Genomic DNA, 22,058 nt, shown 5'->3' with positions numbered 1-22,058 from the left:
TAAGGCACAGCACTGATTGAGTTTAAATGTTTATTTAAAATAGAAATGCCAAACCACTCCACCCTCAACCTTTCAAACATCTGGCCAACAATAAGCTAGTTCTTCAGCAACAATGTCAGAGCAGAGGAATAACTCAGGTTATACTGTAACTCAAAAGCAATACTACGGAAAACTTAAAACACCTAGCACTGTATAGAGAAGTAGAAAATTACAGAAAACCATTCAAAGACATTTCTGCTACCTCACTTTTCACTTTTTATCTAAGCATGGCTGCCACCTTTGAACTGGTTTCTGTTTGCATAGCTGCTTGGTGGGGAAAATAATATGGCTGTCCCAGGCACAATTTGGGAAAGTGCAAATTGTTTCTAAGGCACAGAATTTAGATTCTCAGCCAGATTCATAGCAAACCTAGGTTTCCCAAGGGAACATGCTAGAGAAAATGACCACAGCATTCCACTGCTAGAGAGTAACTCCCCTCCGGAACAAGGACAGGGGTCTCACCCTCCCTTCAGTGCTCACTTCCATCCCCCAGTCTCAGCAACGTCCCATGTTCCTCAGATCCATAGCAGAAGCAACACTCATGATTTAACACCCAAACTGACCCGCCTCTCAGGCCTGCTGAGATGGTAAGCATGAGGGACACAGAATGTGAAAGGCCAGTCAGTCCTTTAAAAAAATCGAAGTTGCATTTACATGATGAACCAAAACCCATTATTAGGGTGCATAGGAAACCCCCAAGTCCCTAGAATTTGTAGCTTAATCCAGGGTTGGCCCCTTCCCTTATTTTAAGAAAAGGCTTCAGTGATTACATTAGTACCATTGTACTAGGCTTCCCAGAATTGAGAAAACAATGGGAACATCAAACCAAAGAAGATCCCATTGGACAGAGTTGCCCATCCCCAGCTATGGGGTTTTCTCGGAACATCAGCCTTTACATCATCAGTTTCAGGGAAATGACAACATTTCCATTGCACAGATCCTTCCAAAATATTAAAGACATTCAACATTTATGTTTTGGTTTAGGGAAAAGGAAACAAAACTGAATGGAGCTGTTTCTAGGAAGGTAGGATGTGAAACTCTTCAAGGCAGCTCCGTGAACCTTGCACAAGGCTAGGTGGAGATACCAAGCTCACACCCTTAAGTAAAATCATCAAACGCTCTAGGACACTTTCTTTGGGAAAGCCAGCTTGCTCCGGTCTACCAGTATAAGGACGTGACTACGGGATTAGAAGGGAGCTCAGCCAAATTCCTTTCACTTGGCAGGTTCTACCTGTTCTGTTACGCTTCAGGGACTACCAGGTTTGGGGGCTGGCTTTGGGCCACTCCAGTAGGAAAGATAATACAGATTCACTGATATGGCGTCATAAACACCAAAGGGGGGAAAATACTGACTAGACATATAGAAAGGGAGTGGATGGGGCTGCTGATGTCAAGATCAGAACCTAAGAGCCATGGAGGCAGAGGCATGAGAGGCCGCCTGGGCAGAAGACTGTCACTGCAGGCCCTCAAACATGCAAGCAGAGGCAGCTAAAGGACTTCCTCTCCCTCATGGTTTTCTCTTAAGGCCATTCCTACTGCCCGACTGGCTCAATTCTCTACAAGCCACCTCCTCTCTCAGAGGCTTCATCCAAAGCTAGGAAAGCCCACCCTGCACTGGTCCAGCTGTGTGATGAGGAGGGACCTGCCCTTCTTTTTCTGCTCCTCACGGAAGAAATTTCAACCAACCTCAGAGGAAAAGCATTTGAAGCCCGTTTTTCCTCCTAAAGCACTGAGCTGCACGATGTAACTGAACTTTCTGAAAACTGGCCCTAGAGACTGACTCCACCAGTCTTCCCTGGACGCAGAACTCCTGAGAGGGCTCAGAGCACTTCACTTCTCCACAGAGGACCCTGGGAGGGCCCCACCTGGTTCCAGCCCATTCCAGCTTCACACTTTTCCCTCCTCCACCCAGAGGTGCAATGCCTGGTGTTGAATTCCCAAGGCAGCTTCCAATTAATGGTGAAAATGATAAATGGGATATAAGCTGCTACCAGCAAAATTAAGGTGAGCATTGTGTCTCCTCTTCAAAGGTGGGATCACCAGATGAGGTACAGAGCTGCTGTTGCTATGGCAGTCACTGAGGACCAAGCCAGGCCATGGGGCCCTTCCATTCTCCAAAACAAAACCACTCCTAGATCCTATCTAATAGGCAATGCCACTCTCCAAGTGTATGTGGAAAGTGCTTCAGAGCCTCCGCCTTGCGCTCCTTGTCTGCAAGTGAACAAAGCCAGGAAAGCGCGCTCTGCATTCAGTAAGTGTGCTGTGAAGTTCTTTGGATCCCAGTTTCCTGGAGGCTATACAGGCTCAGGAGACTAGAGGCTGGGTCGACAGGAATCTGTTCCCAGGAGGCACCAGGAATCTGAATCTAAGTCAGGCTTTGGATCCATTTCCATCTCTTCCTTTGCCGTCTGAGTTCCTTTGGAATGCATCCCCATCTGTCCAGATAAAACACAGTTCCACATTAACACTACTGCTACCTATCATGGCAGTTCAGGACTAGATTTTCAATGTCAAACTCTAGGGATTTGTGGCCAGAGTATTGTGAGAAGTTCACAATACTACCTTAGGTAAAGTCTACCCTTTGCATTTGCTGCAGGTAGGAGGGCAAACTGTCCTGGTTTGTTGCAGACAGCAGGATTTTCTGGGATTCAGAACTCTCAGTTTAAAAACTGAGACAGCCCTAGGCAAACAACCCTCCAGTCGGCTATAGTTGCCAATCCCCTGCTTACCTCTAGTAAGCATTACTTTCCAAAGTATTTTCATAGACATTATTTCATTTAATCCTCAAAACAACTATACAAAGTAGGTGGTATTATTTTCTTTTTTAGGTGAGAAATCAGGGCTTATTAAAACAAAGTAATTTGTCCAAACACAAGAAGTTGTTAATGGCAAAGCCAAGGATTGAACCATATTTCCCTATCCTACTTTGCGCTGTACTATGGCTCATTAAAAACAATGCATGCAGCATTACCTGTGAGGGATTTTTATTAAAAATGTTTAACTTAAGCTCTGGTTGGTGTGGCTCAGTTGGTTGAAGCATCGTCTTGCATACTGAAAGGTTGTGGGTTTGAGGAGGCAACCAATGTATGTTCTCTCTCACACTCAGTGTTTTTCTCTCATTTCCTCTCTCTCTAAAATCAGTAAGCATATCCTTGGGTGAGGATTTAAAAACAATGTTTAACTTAAATTTAACTGAGCCTTGCATCTAACTTCCAGTTTACAGAAATGACAGGATGACAAAAGAACAAGTTAAGCAATGCCCCAAGAAAACAAGACAAATCCAGAAATGTGGGCATTCTGTTAAACAACTGACCCTGTTCTTTAAGTCAATGCCATGGGGGAAAAAGTGATGGTGGTGAAGGGAATTCTCTAGATTAAGAGAAAAAAGAGACATAACAATGTGATGTGGGGTTTTTGGATTCTGGTCTGATAAAAACAGTTAAGGACATTTCTATGGGAAAACTGGGAAAATCTGAGTATCAACTGGATACTGGATAAGAACTGAGATTATTAGTGTTAATTTTGTTAAATGTGATAATGGTATTGTGGTTATCCAAGAGAATGAATGTCTTTATTTTTGAATACGTGTAAGAAAGAATTTAGGCTATGTCATAACTTTTATAACCTACTTGAAAATGATTTATCAAAATAAACATAAATACATATACTTTAAATACACACAGATATATACCCACACATATTCTAAACACACACACTCACACACACGAAACTAATATGGCAACATATTAACTATTGTTGAATCTAGATGGTGGATATATGGGTGTTGATTGAACTGTCATATTTAAAATTTTCATAATAAGAAGGAAAGAAAACCACAAAGACTAACAAAAAACATTGGAAGTTAGGTGATAAAAAATCATTCAATCCAGGTGCTTGAACCAGGCCCAGGGCTTCTGGAATTAGTTCAAAAAGTTACATCATTAAAAGGGAAGCATTTATAAAAGAGTAAGTACATGTTGGTCCTTGGCATTTTGTTTCTGTGAGTCTTCAAAAACAGAATCTGAAACTGAATTATTCTTTTAATGCTTTCACCTGTTGCCCTCCTTCCAACTTCTTGTTCAGCTTCTGTAGTTGGGTAAAAATCTGGAGGTTTTCTTGCTGGAGCTTCTGTTGTTCAGCCAGACACTTTAACACCAGACCCTGCAATCTCTCAACCTCTACCTGCAGAGTGCTGCAGGCACAGGTAGGAGGAATCAACGGTGTTCCCTTCCCAGCACATGTTCCTGCAGGATTCAGCCGAGGTGGCTAAAGAGTGGAGAGAGAGAGGTCACAGTAGGTTCTACCTGGATGCCACAGTTCCCCAATCTAAATTTCCTCTAAGTGCTACCAGATTTTACTTTTAAAATAATAAGATAAGGCCTGTCTGGTGTGGCTCAGTGGTTGAACATCGATCCATGAACCAGGAGGTCACGGTTCGATTCCTGCTGGGGCACATGCCCGGGTTTCGGGCTCGATCACCAGAGGGGGGGTGAAAGAAGCAGCTGATCAATGATTCTCATCATTGATGTTTTCTCTCTCTCTCCCCCTCCTCTCTCTCTCTGAAGTCAATAAAAAGATATTTTAAAAAATATATAATAAAACACATACATGAAGTCCATGCAAGAGAAACAGAAAATAGCCAGGATTACAAGAGCACCTGGCCCTAACATAATAGGGGAAGAGGACTCTGCCTCAGTCTCCATTATGCTAAGGTAAAAAACCAATCATCTATTTTGGAAGACTTCATGAAAACCTTTTAAAGTGTACTGATATCTTCCCATTTAAAATGCTGAAATGGGGCCCTGGTCAGTGTGGCTCAGTTGGTTGGAGCATCGTGCCATACAGAAAAGGGTGCTGTTTTGATTCCCGTTCAGGGCACATACCCAGGTTGTGGGTTCGATCTCTAGTCAGGGTGAATACGGGAGGCAACCAATCTATATTTCTCTTTCACATCGATGTTTCTCTCTTTTTCTAAAATATCCTTGGGTGAGGATTAAAAATAAACAAACAAAATGCTGAGGTGGGGAAGCATAATTTACTTTGGAACAAGTCTTTCCAATCACTGAGGAAACTGTGATCCAAAGGGTCAATATGCATGAAATGTAGCGGATCACCCTTTAGAAGAGATGTGAGAGGTGTTCAGTAAACAGGATTTCTAAAACAACTAACAGAGGAATTTAAAGGTTTACCTTAAAGTTTCAAAGGTTGCATTACCTCTTCTGGGGAGCTTTTCAATTTTGCTAGTCTGAACTTTTTTCCCTTCTTCTATTGTACACTATTTATAGCAAGGTTTAGCATAAGACAGTCCATAGGCCAAATCAGGACTACTGCATGTTTTTGTCAAGTTTTATTGGAATACATGCATACTCATTCATTATGTATTATCTATGGCGGCTAATGTCAGAGTGGCATAGCTGCTAAAGAGACTGAATGGCCACAAAGCTTTAAATAAATATAATGTGGCCCCAAATGTTTGATGACCCCTGGTTTACAGTTTTATTTAGGTATTTACCACAATTCTATCAAGGTTAGGTATACATGACATGTGTTGGACCTAAGCATTATTTCTTACTTATACAGGGTTGGGCAAAAATAGGCTTACAGTTGTTTGTATGGAAAATAATACAATAATTACTAAATAATACAAGAACAAACTCTGTGCTTCACGTACTCACAACTATAAATCTACTTTTGCCCCACCTTGTATTTAAAGCCTCCAACCCACCCTACCAGTATTGTGAAAAACTGGATTTGAATTGTGTAATTTCAATGGTGGTACTTTTGAGGCAGAAAGAAAAGAAAGATAGTTCTCTGCTATAGAAAAGTGTTTGCCTGTCAGCAATGTGAAAGAGTGAATATTTTTCCAACACAATTCAGTTTACCCTTTAGTAGAGGCTTTAAGCCAGGCGTCCTCAAACTACAGCCCGAGGGCCACATGCGGATGTTTTTGCCGTTTTGTTTTTTTACTTCAAAATAAGGTATGTGCAGTGTGCATAGGAATTTGTTCATAGTTTTTTTTAAAACTATAGTCTGGCCCTCCAACGGTCTGAGGGACAGTGAACTGGCCCCTGTTTAAAAGCTTTGAGGACCCCTGCTTTAAACACTACCAAATAGACAGCGTAATGAATTGATACAGAGCAGCTGGGAGACCAAAGAAACTAGAGGAGGAGACAATGAGGCCAAGAGAACTGGGCAGAGCTTGCAGCCACTGTATCTAGTTGAGATTGAAAGGCAAAAAGCTCAGTTACTCAGGCACCTACTGGGGGCTTGTGTTCTGAAGGCGCCTCAGAGGCCACTTTGAGTCCTTGCAGCTCTTCATAGGGCAGGGTATCTTTCTCAGATTCTGGAAAAACTGCACTTAGGGGAGACGGGCTGTCAGGCATGGGGATGAATTCTGCATTTTCCAGCTCCTATGTATATAGAGAGAATCTCATTAGTTCTGTTTGAGCCATTTACCTCAAATTTCCTTCTTGCTATAAGCTTTCACTCTATTGTGACATCAGCACCCTCTAGTGGGTAGGACACTTGTGGTTATGACATAGCTCTCCCTACCTGTCCACAACCTGTCAGTCAGCCCTTCCTCAGAGGAGTTCCAGTGATAGGAATTTAACTTCAAGAACAGAGTCTGGAGTGCCTGACATGCTTCCCCAACACACTTACTCTATGTAGGCGAGTCAGTGACTTGGGAAGCTCTAAAGTGATATTAGCGAGGCAATTGCCAGGCTTCTAAAGGCTGAGATAGTACAGTGTACTGCTTCCTCCATTTAGACTCCTTGTACAGCTATCAAGTTTGGTTATCAAGTTATTATACAGGGAGCTGTAAATATACAGATTTGATCTTTTTGGTAAAAAAATTTAAAATTTCACAAACTATAAATGTTCACTGTAGAAAATGAGAAAATACAGATGGGCAAAGGGGGATGATAAAAATCACCAGCAATTCCATCACTCGTAGATAACCGCTGTTAAAATAATTAATATAGTCTTCACAGTAGACATTCTTCTATGCATTACATATTTGCTAAAAGAATGGGATCATACTGCATAGGTGTTATTCTATCCTCTTATGCATAGCCATATGCTATAACCAACTTTCCAACTTTCCATATAAATAAATTTACTCCAACATTTTTACTGTCTGCACTTCAACTTTCATAATCCATTTCTCTATTGTAAGCATTCCAATTGCCCAAACCACAGTACAAAATCATAAGCTTAATCTTTGCACACATGGATTACAAAAACTACCTGTATTAATTTATATTCATTTAAGTAATACAGGTATGAGAACATTTTGCATCTGTTCTTGTCAGGAAGAAAAAAGGATTCAAGATTTGGTGATTCTGTTCCAGGTGGAAATGAGAAACCCAGGTGCCTGCTACAAAACACCCGAATAGGACATGGGAAACTGAAAGATTCTGACAACTCCTTTTCAGTCCCTGCAAAGGATCTGATATTGTATTTAAGGTACCTCTACAAAGGAATTACCTTTCGAAGCCAGCCAGGACAGGAGCTGCTGGCCCCACTACTGATCCCCATGGCCTCCGTGGGACTGACTAAACCTTCCATTCCTCGGTCTGCTTCCATTGTTCCTCGGAAGCCTCCACTTGGATCGGGAGTTTCAGATTCCTGCTGACTGTCCTCCTCTTCTCCCCCACCGCCGCCGCCTCCTCCTCCCGGGCTAGAGTTCTGAACCACTGACAGATACACAGCACAGAAATAGACAACTTTGCTATGCAGCAAGAAAGATTTACCACCTTATAGCCCCACTGACTTAGGAAGATGTTACTAGAGTTGCATGAAGTAGAATAGCAACATGTAAGTCAGGTATTTGGGACTAAATTTTTTAGTTTTTACACAAGGTATTGGATATCAGTATCTTCATAATGATAATTTACTTTTTTCCAAACTTGCTTATCCCTATGTTCACAGCAGATGATCAATGTTCTAAACCATAACTGAACAATCACCCCAAGCACAGCTCATCAAATCTAGCATCCACGCTTTAAAAGATACATCCAGACTCCAGCATCCTCCACAAAGGTTCATCTTATATACAAAGCTCTTTCACATTTGAGCCAAAAACCACTTAAAGTTGCCAGATAAACTCACTACCAACTCCCTTTCTGGGGAAACATCTGAATGAAGAAGTCTTCAACCATTACAGTCATTAAATTCTTTGATGACTATTTGTAAGAATTTAAAAAATATGATGGCTGGTTCTTTCATATCATGAAGCATAGTCCAAGTTACCTTAATGAAGACTAGCTGATGTGCAGTCAAGAAATGAAACTGAATTTTACTATGGGCCAAAGAAAAATATAATTGAAAAAGTAAATTTTGCCAAAGCTAAAAAAAGATAATTTGCATGGTCTATTCCAAAGTTAAATGTAAAGGACTGTTTATGACTACAACTATACTGACCAGTGCAGTCCTACTAGACTAGTAGAACTATAGATGCCAAAATAATTCTGAAGCTTGCTTTTTGTTTTAAATCGTTTTTAAAAATTACGTTACATCTGAGATATACAGAAGATGATTTTTAAATGATAAGTTTTGATGCCTAATAAAACACACATGAATCTACCACTTGAAGAACTAGAATTATACTTTACAATATGGTAGCCTAATAATATGGGTATTTAAACAGAACTAAATATTCAGTTCCTCAGTCAGTCTCCACTTTTCAAGGGCCCAATTGCCACATGTGGCTAGTGGCTGTTACACTGGCCAGCACACATACAGAACATAGTTACTGCTGCAGAAAGAGTGGTGGTCAGTGCTGAACTAGAACATTACCTGTATCACTCGGCCTGCTTTGTGAAGTCCCTCCTTCTCTCGCCTCCTACCCAGATGTAAGCACTTTTTAATTTTGTATTTGTCATTTCTTATTTGAAAAACAACTTTATCACATATGTATGTATCCTTAAGCAGTATGTTATTTATTTTGCTGGGTTTTGGACTTTATATAAGACATGTAGTCTGCTGTAATTTGCTTTTTACATTTTATTTTTTTATTTTTTAAAATATATTTTATTGATTTTTCACAGAGAGAAAGGGAGAGGGATAGAGAGCTAGAAACATCGATGAGAGAGATACATCAACCAGCTGCCTCCTGCACACCCCCCACCGGGGATGTGCCCGCAACCAATGTACATGCCCTTAACCGGAATCGAACTTGGGACCCTTCAGTCCGCAGACCGACGCTCTATCCACTGAGCCAAACCAGTTTCGGCTGCTTTTTACATTTTACATTATGGAAATATTTGTAGATGTTCATTTGTCACTCTTATATAACATGCTATTGGATGATAACAACACATTCAACTAACAACTATTTACTGGGCATTTGCCATTTGCCAGGCATTCTTCTAGGCAATGTGGATACAATTAATGAATAAAAATAGAGAAAAATGCCCTAGCCGGTTTAGCTCAGGGAATAGAGCGTCGGCCTGGGGACTGAAGGGTCCCAGGTTTGATTCTGGTCAAGGGCACTTGCCTGGATTGCGGCTCAATCCCTAGTAGGGGGCATGCAGAAGGCAGCTGATCAATGATTCTCTCTCACCATTGATGTTTCTCTCTCTTCCTCTCTGGAAAAAAAAAAAAAAAGACAAAAATCCCTGCCATTATGTAGTTTATATTTTCTAGCCAATGGACATGTGCTTTTAATCTCATGTTTTTCCTTTAAATACTGTTCCAGCAAAACAAAGCTCCAATAGAACAGCTGTGCTTTGCAAAAAGATATTTTATCATTTGTGACAGGTAGTAATATGCACAAATAGATGCTGAGCAATGAATTACTAAAGGCGTCTAATAAGAGGTATAATGTGTGTGTGAGTCTGTAAACTAAAGTTCAACAACTCTAGATCAGATTTTCAACTACTTCTTTTTGGAGGATTAATCTGCTTTTATTCTGGGTTTTTATCTGTTTGATTCCACAAAATATCAAAACCCAGGTTCTGAGACATCAAAGACTACAGGTACTCTAGCAAATGGAAAACCAAAAAGAAACACAGATCCAGTTTCCTGGCATGATCCCAAATAACACAGCACTAAGAACAAAGAAGCCAGAGGAAAACGACCAGAGAGCTTTAAGCTAGTTTTCCTAACCACCTGGAAGTCTCGCCAACTTTTAATTCCGAGGGCTTGTTTTGAAGAACTATTTCTATAGAGTAGAATATCCCTAGAAATACCATGGAAATACAGGGTAGACAGAATATGCAGCCCCTAAGCATCGTCAGGAAAAAGACAATACATAAGTCACATTACAATACTGGGCAAGCCACATAATTACTTCCATATGTGTGGGGGCAAAGATGTACTCTCCCTCTGACCACAATGTTCATAACTTACTGTGAAACCCACCAAAATATAATCCTCCCTCTTGATCACTGTATTCCCATTTCCAAAAGATCATTTCCTTTTTTGGGAGAGACTGTATGGATTCCAACCTAAAGCTCCACACCTCACAAAACTACTGGTACCTAAGACATTGCTACTTACCAGTTCCAATGGATAAGCCACTGCTATTGGAACGGATGGTCTTAGAATTCAATACTTTCTCTGAGGAGAAAAATTCAGTAGTTAAACATTATACACAGCTATAGGCAGGAAAAAGTGAGAAGAACTAGGATAGGGAGTTGATCTAGGACCGTGGTAGGCAAACTGCGGCTCTCGAGCCACATGCGGCTCTTTGGCCCCTTGAGTGTGGCTCTTCCACAAAATACCACGGCCTGGGCGAGTCTATTTTGAAGAAGTGGCGTTAGAAGAAGTTTAAGTTTAAAAAATTTGGCTCTCAAAAGAAATTTCAATCGTTGTACTGTTGATATTTGGCTGTGTTGACTAATGAGTTTGCCGACCACTGATCTAGGAGATAACTGCTATCCCTCACTCCAGATAAACTAAAATTAATTACTGTTTTAGATATTAATAATATAAACAAAGCACCACTAGCTACTCTAACTATATTCACTATATAAAGTAGCAATTCTCCTTAACTGTTCTTTGGAATCATCTGGGAAGCTTTAGAGATTCGGTTTAACTGGACAGGGATTTCTAAAAGCTCCTCAGGAGACTCTAATGTACAGCCAAGGTAGTGAACCACTGATCTAAAAGAATGAACTTATAAATCTCACAGCAGGCCTTTATATAATTTAGTTCATAACAAAGTACTCTTTCTGCAGAAAGCAGTTATGATTTAGTTTCTTTTTAAAGGTGTACTAAATGTTTCTCACAACAGCATCAACACACAACAAATGCATTAGTAGAGAACGAGAAGTAACAAATTCAATGGCAAGGGAGGCAGAGGACAAAGTTAAAAAATGCCCAGCTGGTGTGGCTCAGAGGTTGAGTGTCAACCTATGAACCAGGAGGTCATGGCTCAATTTTCGGTCAGGGCACATGCACGGTTGCGGGCTCTATCCCCAGTGGGGGGTGTATAGGAGGCAGCTGATCTATGATTCTCTCTCATCATTGATGTTTCTCTCTCCCTTCCTCTCTGAAAGCAATAAAAAAAAATTATTTTTAAAATAGTCAAGAGGTGGCAAATGATAAAGCTTAGGAAGTGACAATGTTCTGTTTCTACCACTAGGCATGCATCACTGACACTGTAACTTAGAGAAGCAGCCTCTTTTCTTCAGGACACTTCTGTTTCCAAGAATGTAGCCACCAGTATCTTAGGTGCAGGTCTATCCTCTGTCAAAGCCACCTCAACCCCCACATGTGAAATCCTTACCAACAATGAGAATGGTGTGCCAGCCACGGCAAGATAGATCTGGGACATGATGCAGAGATCCAAAAATAGGCCGAGGCCAGGAGGTACAGATATCAGAGCCATGAGGTCTCTCTGTAGGGGTCATTGCCAGGCGACCATTACCACCATTGCCCCAGGCAAAAATGTGATTATCTAGAAAAAAACACACATTAAACAGCAGATAGTTTACTAGAATGCTGGCTTCCTAACTCTGGGTTTCCCATCTTTATGCCCTAGAGCTAGAAAGTTTCCCCACTATGTACAAAACAAGGGAAAGCTGTTTACTCCCCTATATAAGCCTAAACAATTCCTATATTCCCCAGGTGAAAATGACTACCATTCTTACATACTGCCATCCAGTCATTTATTCATTCTACTCATTCAACAACTTTTTTTGATCATTCATTCAAATATTTACTGGGCATCTACTTCATGAAAGACACTGCTTGAGGTGCTGGGGACAGAGCAGTGAACAAAACAGTCGCTGCCCTCTGGAAGTGACATACTAGTGGGCGAAGACTGATAAATAGAAAAGTAGTGGAAATAAAAAAGGGAGGTATTATTACTTTAGACTAAAGGCCCGGTGCACGGGTTCATGCACCAGTGGGGTCCCTTGGCCTGGCCTGCAAGGATTGGGCTGAAACTGGCTCTCCGACATCCCCCGAGGGGTCCCAGATTGTGAGAGAGCGGTTCTCGGGTGATGCACCCCAGAATCGGGCTCCCTCCTCTCTGGTTCCAGGTGAGTCAGCTGCCAAATCACCACAGCTCGGCAGCTCCTGGGTTGAGTGTCTGCCCCCTGCTGGTCAGTGCACGTCATAGCTACCTTCGGAGTGTCTGCCCTCTGGTGGTCATTGTGCATCATAGCTACTGGTCAGATGGTCGTTTAGGCTTTTATATATATAGACTAGAGGCCCAGTGCATGCAATTCAATTTGTGCACTTGATGGGGGGGTCCCTCAGCCCTCTTGTGCTCTCTCACAGTCTGGGAACCCTTGGGGGATGTCCGACTGACAAGGAGCGGGCCTAAGCCGTCAGTCAAACATCCTTAGAGGCTTCTGGCACCGCTGCTGCGCTTGCCAGCCATGAGCCTGGCTTCTGGCGCACTGACCACCAGGAGGCAGCTCCTGCGTTAAGCATCTGCTCCCTGGTAGTCAGTGCGTATCATAGCAACCGGTTGTTCCACCGTTCAGTCGATTTGCATATTAGCCTTTTATTATATAGGATAGGATAGTCAGAGAAATACTTGCTGATCCTTGGCAGAGACCTGATTGAAGGAAGAGAGAGCCATGTGGCCATCTAGGGGAAGAGCTTTCCAGGCAGAGGAAACAGTAAGTGCAAAAGTCCTGTAGGTAACGTGAGCACCTCAAACAAAGAACAAGAAAGACCCTGCAGCTGGAGCAAAGTAAGAGGGGATGGTAGTCAGAGAAGAGATCAGGAGATGGCTGGGATCCTGGTCATGTAGGACCTATGCAGGCCATTGTAATGACTTTAATTTTTATTGATCAAGATAGGAAACTATTAGAGCTTCTGAATAGTAGGTATTTGAAAAAATCCCTCAGGCTACCATGAGAAGAAACAACTATAAGGGACCAAGAATGGAAGCACGGAGACCAGTTGTAGTGAAGCTGCTGAGAAGTGGTTGGACATAATCAGAAGATAATTAGTAGGTTTGCTGATGGATGAGATATGGGGTGTAGGGTGGAGCTGCCATTTACTGAGACAGGAAGGCTGCAGGTGAAACAGGTTTGTACAGAAAATAAGAAGTTTGATTTTGAATACAGTAAATTTGTTTGAGATGCCTGTAACTTCTTATCCAAATCAGGACAGTTTTGAATTAAAAGGGGGTGTGATTAATGATGAAGCCAGGACAATAGGCATGAATCAGGACCCACCTAGGAAAACTAGGCTATAGAGCCCCCTTATCTTTAGACATCTAAGTCGAGAGGCTGTTGAGTGAGTGTGGAGATAAGTATAAAGCTATCGGCATATAGGGGGGATTTAAGATAATGAGCTCACTTAGAGAGTAAAGGAAGACATTGGAGAGACAGAAGGACTGAGCCCCAGGCACTCCAGGGCTTAGGAGTTTGATACTGCCATGGCACCTGACCTACCTGCCTGAACTACTCTGTTTATATGGGTATCTCTCCTACCCTCCTAGAATGTGAGTTCCTTAAGGACAGGGCCTTTCTGAGACACACTTCTCTATTCCCAGAGCCTAAAAGAGGACCTGGAGCATAGCAGGCACTGAGTTTGTTTGCTGTGTGAATGAGGCAATCAATACATTTTAGAAGAGTACAGGAGCGTTGGTCAAGAGGTAATATGCCTAGCCACAGAATCCAATTATTCCCTCATTCTGAAGTTTAACTCATGAAGTACACAGATCTACTGAAGAAACATTGAGGCCCTGTGCACTTGCTGCACTAAATTTAATCCTTAGAGACATCTTGACTGTCTTTCTAGGTAACATTTCCACTTACCTAGTCTGACTAAACAGTTTGCTTCCTAAAATCCCTTGTTTTAGGACAAGCAGAGAAGGTTCATATGCCACTCTGATAGCTGGTTCACTTAATATGGTGATAACAGATAACTAATCTGACACTATCCCTGGATCCTTTATGTATATACATCAGGTAGAGTAGAAGAAAACAAAGACATCTCAGGGCATGAACTACACCAAAAAAAAAAAAAAAAAAAAAAAGCTGAAATGAGTGAAAAAACAAAAAGATGCAATGTGACTTATTTACCAGTCTCAAGAAAGAAGTAGCTACAAAAATTTAAAAAGTTCAAAAGGTACTACAGAAAGTTAGAAAAAAGAGAAGAAAAAGAAAGCAGAAGAAAAAGGGAAGGAAATGAAGACTAGCAGAAGTGGCAGTACAAAAGAGAAGTGGTGATAACAGCAAGAATATGCTGCAGAGAAGAAACAGCTATGAGAGGAAGGAAGAAAATTCAGTGAGACCAGTTCAGAAAACTGAGAGACACAGTATACAGTCCTTCAGGACATCACTGCAGTGGCAGCTGACCCCAATGTCAAGGAGTAAGGTCAAATTATGTTGTTCTCTTCTCCAGTCCCCTAGCCAACATTTATTGAAACCCATATGGTGCTGGACAAGGTATATATAACTATTTAATAATTCTTAAAACATTTTATCAAATTTGTTAAAGTAAAAAAAGCAGGTACTTAGAATATTAACCTGACATTATCTAGAAATCTGATCTTTTAAAACAATCACTATGTTGAACACATGAAAACTTAATGACGCTCCACATGCACAACAACTGGCCACTAATTCAACACAAATTAAAAGGTTAACATATGATCCAACTTCACAAATAACTAGTCCACCTCTTTCCCAACCAAATTTGAAACATTGCCATCCGTCCAAAAAGCTTGGAAGGATGTGTTCAGACTCACCATCAGTGGCAGCAATAGTAAACTCATCACCGCAGGAGACCCTGATCACTTGCTTCCCACCGAGGGGTCCCCCCAACAGGTTGATTCCTAGACGCTTTTTATAATTCCCAACACCCAGCTGTCCACACTTGTTGCAGCCAAAGGTCAGCAGCCGTCCTCGCTCTGAGAGAGAAGCAAAAATAAGTAACCAGGCACAAATGGGTCAATGGAACAGAGGGAAAAAACAGCCAATACAGAGTTCCACGGACTAGCATCTGGTTGTTAAGAGTACATGCACAAATACAAAGCTAGCCACACGATCCTGGACCGAGGGAGCTAGGGTATATAGAACTATGACCAATTAGAGCCAGGAAGTGACTCAATATTCTATTTTCTCTCTAATATTGTATTTAAAATGTAGAAAATGGGTACTACCTAACTTAGAAAATTTACAGATGGTAGTTGTCTGCATTATAAGTGTGACATTCTCATTAAGGCATGTATTGATTATGCATTTATAAGTACCAATAAATATCTACTTGAATGCCTTAATTTGTTAATGAGAATATACTGGGTGCTAGTGGAAAATCAGGAGAATGTATATATTGTTTATAAAAGCTTACACTTGATAGCCTGAGCTACTAAGGCCTGTGTGTAGTTGTAAATCAACTCACCATCAATAGCAGCTGTGTGAGTCTTGCCTGGGGCAATTGTTCGGATCTTATAAAAGGACAACTGTTTGGCCAATGTAAAGGAGGTTGTGTAGGGAACTTCATGGTATGCCTGAAACAAGATAAAACAAAAGTGGAGACTCATGAGGTAAAAAATGGAGGGGTAACAGGTTGAAAATGTTGTCACAATGACCAAAAGGCCTTTCAGGCAAATTGTGGGAAAATGCACAATTTCATCATGCTACTTAGAACAGTGGGGCAATTTAAAATTTATGAATTACTTATTTCTGGAATTTTCCATTTAATATTTTTGGACTGAGGCTGACTGTGGGTAACTAAAACCTCAGAAAGCAAAACAGTGGATAAAGGGGAACTTCTGTAATGGTAATTTTGAATATGCCTTTTCAAACCACACAGACACCCTCCCTAGACTTGTCTTGAATTTGAGAATCACTACTTCAGAGACAGCTTTAAAAATTAATTCTTATCTTTTCCATTGAGTCAGAAAACTTTTGTCTCTTATATTTGATTCTTTAGAAAAATGATAAAAATTCATCATACTATCACAAAGAGGAGACTAAAACTTAGCATCAGTGGTGAATTTCATGACATCCTTGAAGGAGGTAAATGGTAATTACATGTAATAAGCCTGTATAGGATCAGTGATTTGGGAGCAATAAATCTAAAAACTCTCCAGAGATGTGGCACATGGAAATATGATTCTTTTCATAATGTTAATTTTCTTATGCCTATTTCAGTGAAAAGACAGAACCTGAATTCCATCACTTGATTCTTTGTAATCAATTGATTTATTGAGGTATAACAAACTATAAAATGTTACACAGCTGGATACGTTTCCTGTATGCATACAAATGTAAAACTATCACCCTGATCAAGCTATAGACCATTCCTATCACCTTATAATCTCTCTTCCACCCCTTCTGTTAATACCCATTACCCTCCTCCCAGAAGTAACCACTATTTTAGCTTCTGCCATCATAAGTTAATTTACCTGTTCTTAAACTTCATATAATTGGAATTATATAGTATGTACTCTTTTGTGGCTGGCTTCTTTTGCCAAACATGTCCATGAGATCCTCACTTTATTCCTAAGTCAAATTCCATGGTCACTAACCAATAATAGCATTCCCAAAGAGATTCTGACAATGTGGCTAGGACACTAAAGGAGATACTCACTTCATGGTTGATGATACCAGACATACACTGATTCAGACCCAGTTTGTTGAATTCATTGAGTCCACAGGCCAGCACTTTGCCTGACTGGGTCAGCAGAAATGTCCCATCACAGCCACATTGAACAGCAACAATAATCAAGGCCTTCGGAACATCCACCTGCAAGGGAAAAAAAGAATCCCTCAAATGTAACTTGTATTAGGAAAAAACCCTGAGATTCTTTCAAAAAAATGTCCTACATTTAACAGAATGACTATAGGGAAGTAAAGATTGCTCTAAGCTCTTCAGATCTGCATAGCAGCTTAGAGGCTACTGTTTTCAACAAGAAACTCGGGTTTTTTAAATAAAGTAAAAGACAGTTCCAGGTCAGCTAAACAGACAGCCCCTGTCAAAGCTTGTTTTCAGGACAGTCCTACTTAGGAAAACTTCTCAGAAAAGTTGGGAAAGGAGAAGCTTCACTCATTGCTGATGTTGCCCTCTGAGACAGAAGGCTCAGGACAGTTATAAAAGAAACTCAGCAGCCCTGTGGGGTCCCAGGCTGGTCATGTTTTAAGTGAGGAGATAAAGCACTGAGGTACCAGCCAGGACTTCCGAACGCTCACATCCCCCTGCAACTAACCAGACAGGAGTGGAGGGGCGGACACACATGACGGATGTCTTTGACACCTGAAAACTCAAACCTCAAAGTTCCGACTACAGCCTTTTCAGAAGAGGACCCACCGACAATCCCACTGAGAACAGCCCCACAAATACATGTTAATTTTTTAAGTGTAAATAAACACATGCAGTGAATGGGATAGTGGATTACAGCCAACCTTTTGGAGTAGGCAAGCCTGTGCCCTAGGGTGGGTGTGAGAGGTGACCGTGCTCTTCCCTCAGCTGGTTTCAGCTCCTGTGCCAGCTCTTGCAGTGATGGGAGTAATTAGATACTATGTTTTATACAATGTGACCCCTAAATACAAAAACTAGTTCAACTGGTGTTCAACTGGGGAAACAGGAGGGAGAAGGACTGTGTTGGGCTAAAAGACAGTATGCTGTTTTCCAATATCTTTCCAAGGAATTTTCCAGGGTGTATTTAGCTCGATGTGACTTTTTCACTGTACAAGCTAATTTTAGCTCTCATCCCGAGTAAGATGTGACTCCACAGTGTCTACAGAGGCTGTATCCTCTTTGTTAATTTTTTATGATTTAGTCAGATGACAAGACCACATAGTGCTAAATCTGGAATCCTGGATTGTCAGTGTCCTAGATAGGAAATATTTCAGAAATGAACACCTTGATATGAGGAGTCAGAGAAAGAGGACATATTCCTGCAGTCTGTGTGGCCTAAATAGGCTTTAGGAAGCAGCTGCTTCTGATTTTACCTTTTGTGGTGTATAATAATCCTCTTCTGAATCCAAACCCAGTCGTCCTGAGACACACGTAAGAAAGAAAATCATTAAAATGAGGGCCTCCTCCCATGGACACAGAGAAGGGGGTGGTGAGGGCCTGGGGCGGGGGCGGGCTGGAGGGGTCAATGGGGGAAAAAAGGGGACATATATAATACTTTCAACAATAAAGAATTATTTTTAAAAAATGAGGGCCTCCTTCCCAATGAAAATATTCCATAAGATTTTCCTTTGCTGAATTAACACTTCTCAAGTAGAGGCTACAAGATGTGTTTAGATGCACACAAGCCTGAAAGCAGGTTGTGTGCCTGGGAATAAGTGGACGGAGACAGGGCTGCACCTACCATATTCACCACAGCCCCAAGAATAGACTTCTTTGTTTCGTGTCAAAACCACCACATGATTATCTCCACAGGAGACCTGCTCCACTGGATTGTTCAGGAAGAAGTTCAGCTGTATGGGCTCTAGTACTTCGGGGCCAGCAACCTTGTCCACCCCCATGCAGCCATAATAATCAGATCCAAAGGCATAGAGCTGACCCTCATCTGTAAAAGGAAGGAAAGCACAACCCATCAAAAGAATGACTTATTTTGTCCAATCAGAAAGCTGGGCAGGACTGAAATGAGGACTACCCCAGCCAATGAGCTCACATGAGATGATTACATCAGAGAAATCTGAAGGCTAGGCTGTGCAAGTCTAAAGTTGTATTTATAGGATCACTTGTACTGTTACAATAACAGTTTTAAAAAGTGGTAGTATCCTCATGTTAAAGGCTTACATTTTTTACTGGAGTCATCTCTATTTTATAGAGAAAAAGAGAACTACTAACGAATCATAAATTGAGTACTGACAAGACCAAAATTTAATTTTAGCTCTTAATTCTTGATTTAGTGTTATCCACACCTGACTAGGTGGTGAAGTTATTTTTCTCCATACCTGGGACATTCCACATCCCCTCTTCTCTGTTACCCACCTACATTCTCCTTGCTCATCACCCCCCTAATATTATAGCAAATTGAGCATGTTGTTATTAATGTGTATATCTGCTCACTGTCTTTGGTTCTGTGAATACTGTCTTTTGTTATAAAATCCCAACTAAAACTACACAGTATAATACCCCACATTAAATACACTTGGGTGCTTTCTGCTGATGGCTTACCTGTCACACAGACAGTGAAATCATCACCACATGACACCTGATGAATAGCTTTGCCTTGCAACTTTTCCACATGCTTGGGCTGTCGGTAGGAGGCTTTGTCTCCATGGCCCAGCTGACCATGGAGTTTAGTGCCCCCTTGCATGTTCTGTGAAATAAAGAGGTCTTGTGAAGTTTTAACTTTTCATGCCAAAATGCTAATCTTCAATATAACTTTTGTTGTAAAGAAAAACAATAGGAAAAATATCAACTGGAAATTTAGAAATGAAAAAAAAAAATGGATAAGGAGATTAAACTGTTATTTATTTATTTATTTATGAGATTAAACCTTTTAATCGTAGGTAGTAAAAAACCCCTGCCAGCAGGTAAAGACTTAAAAGTATCCAAATTGATATCCACCAGGTCTTAAAAAGACACAGTTCCAATTTTGCCTTTTTCTTTTAATTCTAAGGTGAACTATATATTTAACTAGAGGCCCGGTGCATAACATTCGTGCACTGGGAGGGCAGTGGGGTGTCCCTCAGCCTAGCCTGCACCCTCTTGCAGTCTGGGACCCCTCAGGGGATGTCTCCCCGTGGGCCTAAGAGAAGTGGGAGCAGGCCTAAGCCAGCAGTCAGACATCCTGAGGGGTCCTTAGCACTGCCATAGAGGCAGGAGTCCAGCTTCTGGCTGAGTGGTGCTCCCCCTGTGGGAGCGCACTGACCATCAGGGGGCAGCTCCTGCATTGAGCGTCTGCCCCCTGGTGGCCAGTGCGTGTCATAGCGATCAGTCGTTCCACCGTTCAGTCGATTTGCATATTAGGGTTTTATTATATAGAATTATGGGTGATGATAAAAAAATTATTTTATATAGTCTAATTTACTTTCTACTGGAGTACATCCTCTTGGATATTCTCACTAGAAGTTTTACAAATTTTGGCCGAAACCTGTTTGGCTCAGTGGATAGAGCGTCGGCCTGCAGACTGAAAGGTCCCAGGTTCGATTCCGGTCAGGGGCATGTACCTTGGTTGCGGGCACATCCCCAGTAGGGAGTGTGCAGGAGGCAGCTGATCGATGTTTCTCTCTCATTGATGTTTCTAACTCTATCCTTCTCCCTTTCTCTCTGTAAAAAAATCAGTAAAATATATTTTTAAAAAAAGGAGTTTTACAAATTTTGGTCACAGTTTCCCTGAAATATATAGAGTTCTAAAGAATTTGGCTACATCAAAGAGGCTGCTATACAGCACAGAAAATAGTCCTAAATGACTTTCCAATATTTTAATAGAGATAAGTAATTCTTTTCATTCAATAACTCAACTCTAAATTTTTATATAAATTTTTTATTTTTATATTTTTAGAGAGAAAGGTAGAGGGAGAGAGAGAAAAAGCAATGTGAAAGTGAAACATTGATCAGCTGCCTCCTGCATGCTCCCTACCAGGGATTGAGCCTGCAACCCAGGCATGTGCCGTGATGGAGAATTGAACTGGCAACCTTTTGCTGCCCAACCAACTGAACCACACAAGCCAGGGCAAGTCTTTATATAAATGTTTTTTAAGGCACTAATTTCACTCTACTTTTGGCAGCACACACAGGGGCTAGTTCTTTCAGGGATAGTGCTTTATGAAATAACAAGTTACCACTCTACAATAGATGCCATATCATTCATTCTTTCTTTCTATCAATCAACAGTTGAGTTTCTCTACTATTTCACCACTTAAAGCCTGTCCTCCTAAAGCCTACAGAAAATTACTAGAAAAAAATGACCTCCCTCAGGAAGAGGAGGAAGAGTGAAAACCAAGGGCCTAAGACAAGATCGGGTAAAGAAAGAGCAGTCTAAAACAAGCCTGAGAAGGCATAGCTGAAGAAACAGGAGGAAAGCTAAGGGAACATGCTCTCATGGGAGCCAAGGGAAGACAAAGCTTCAAGAAGAGAGTGGTCAACTTAAACTGTATCACATACTGCTGGGAGATCAAGCAAGATAAGGACTTGCTTATAAAAAGCACCTGTTTTATTTTCACAATTTATAAGTCACTTTGTTAAGAGTAGTTTCAATCAAATGACAGAGATGAAAGTTGTATTGTTGGTGAATGAGGAACAAGTGGGAGATAAAGAAATAGCAATACAGGTGATCTGTTCAAGAAGGTGAGAGATAGGATGGAATCTAGAGGGGAACAAAGGAAAATCCTACTCTAGATATACCTAGCCATCTTCAATCACTGATGGAAGTCTTGGAATTTTCCTGCCATGGCACACTGCTTCATTTGTTTACAAAGCTATTTCACAGCTATTAGTTGCTCTGAATCTCATCGTAATAGAAGAAGGTAATTAAGTGACTTTCTTAAACGAGAGTCCAGTTTCCTAAGTCCAAACCTAGAGCTCTTAAAAAAAAAAAAAATTCAGAGAGGAAGGGCAATGGAGAGATAGAAACATCAATGATGAGAGAATCATTGATCGGCTGCCTTCTGCACACCACACTGGGGATCGAGCCT

The 22,058-nt window shown here is 41.1% G+C and overlaps 1 protein-coding gene across 2 annotated transcripts in view; it reads right to left on the bottom strand.

Annotated features, from left to right (window-relative positions):
- Positions 1-16: 16 nt before the first annotated feature.
- Positions 17-22,058, bottom strand: part of NEK9 (NIMA related kinase 9) — a 38,934-nt gene continuing 16,892 nt past the window's right edge. The window contains exons 11-22 of one of the 2 annotated variants that reach the window (XM_028141366.2): positions 19,594-19,738; positions 18,779-18,979; positions 18,411-18,457; positions 17,050-17,205; positions 15,856-15,964; positions 15,203-15,364; positions 11,774-11,944; positions 10,543-10,602; positions 7,528-7,736; positions 6,300-6,449; positions 4,093-4,305; positions 17-2,474 (exon numbers count right to left, since the gene is read on the bottom strand). In XM_028141366.2, the coding sequence (XP_027997167.1) occupies positions 2,352-2,474; positions 4,093-4,305; positions 6,300-6,449; positions 7,528-7,736; positions 10,543-10,602; positions 11,774-11,944; positions 15,203-15,364; positions 15,856-15,964; positions 17,050-17,205; positions 18,411-18,457; positions 18,779-18,979; positions 19,594-19,738 (1,746 nt within the window). In that variant the 3' untranslated portion in view covers positions 17-2,351. Of the gene's footprint in view, positions 2,475-4,092; positions 4,306-6,295; positions 6,450-7,527; positions 7,737-10,542; positions 10,603-11,773; positions 11,945-15,202; positions 15,365-15,855; positions 15,965-17,049; positions 17,206-18,410; positions 18,458-18,778; positions 18,980-19,593; positions 19,739-22,058 lie in introns of those variants that run through there. The other variant, XM_054715908.1, reaches the window with a different exon arrangement.

This window comes from Eptesicus fuscus, chromosome 5 (assembly GCF_027574615.1).
Source record: "Eptesicus fuscus isolate TK198812 chromosome 5, DD_ASM_mEF_20220401, whole genome shotgun sequence".
NCBI classification, from domain to species: Eukaryota; Metazoa; Chordata; class Mammalia; order Chiroptera; family Vespertilionidae; genus Eptesicus; species Eptesicus fuscus.
This window is presented reverse-complemented; position numbering and strand designations above follow the sequence as displayed.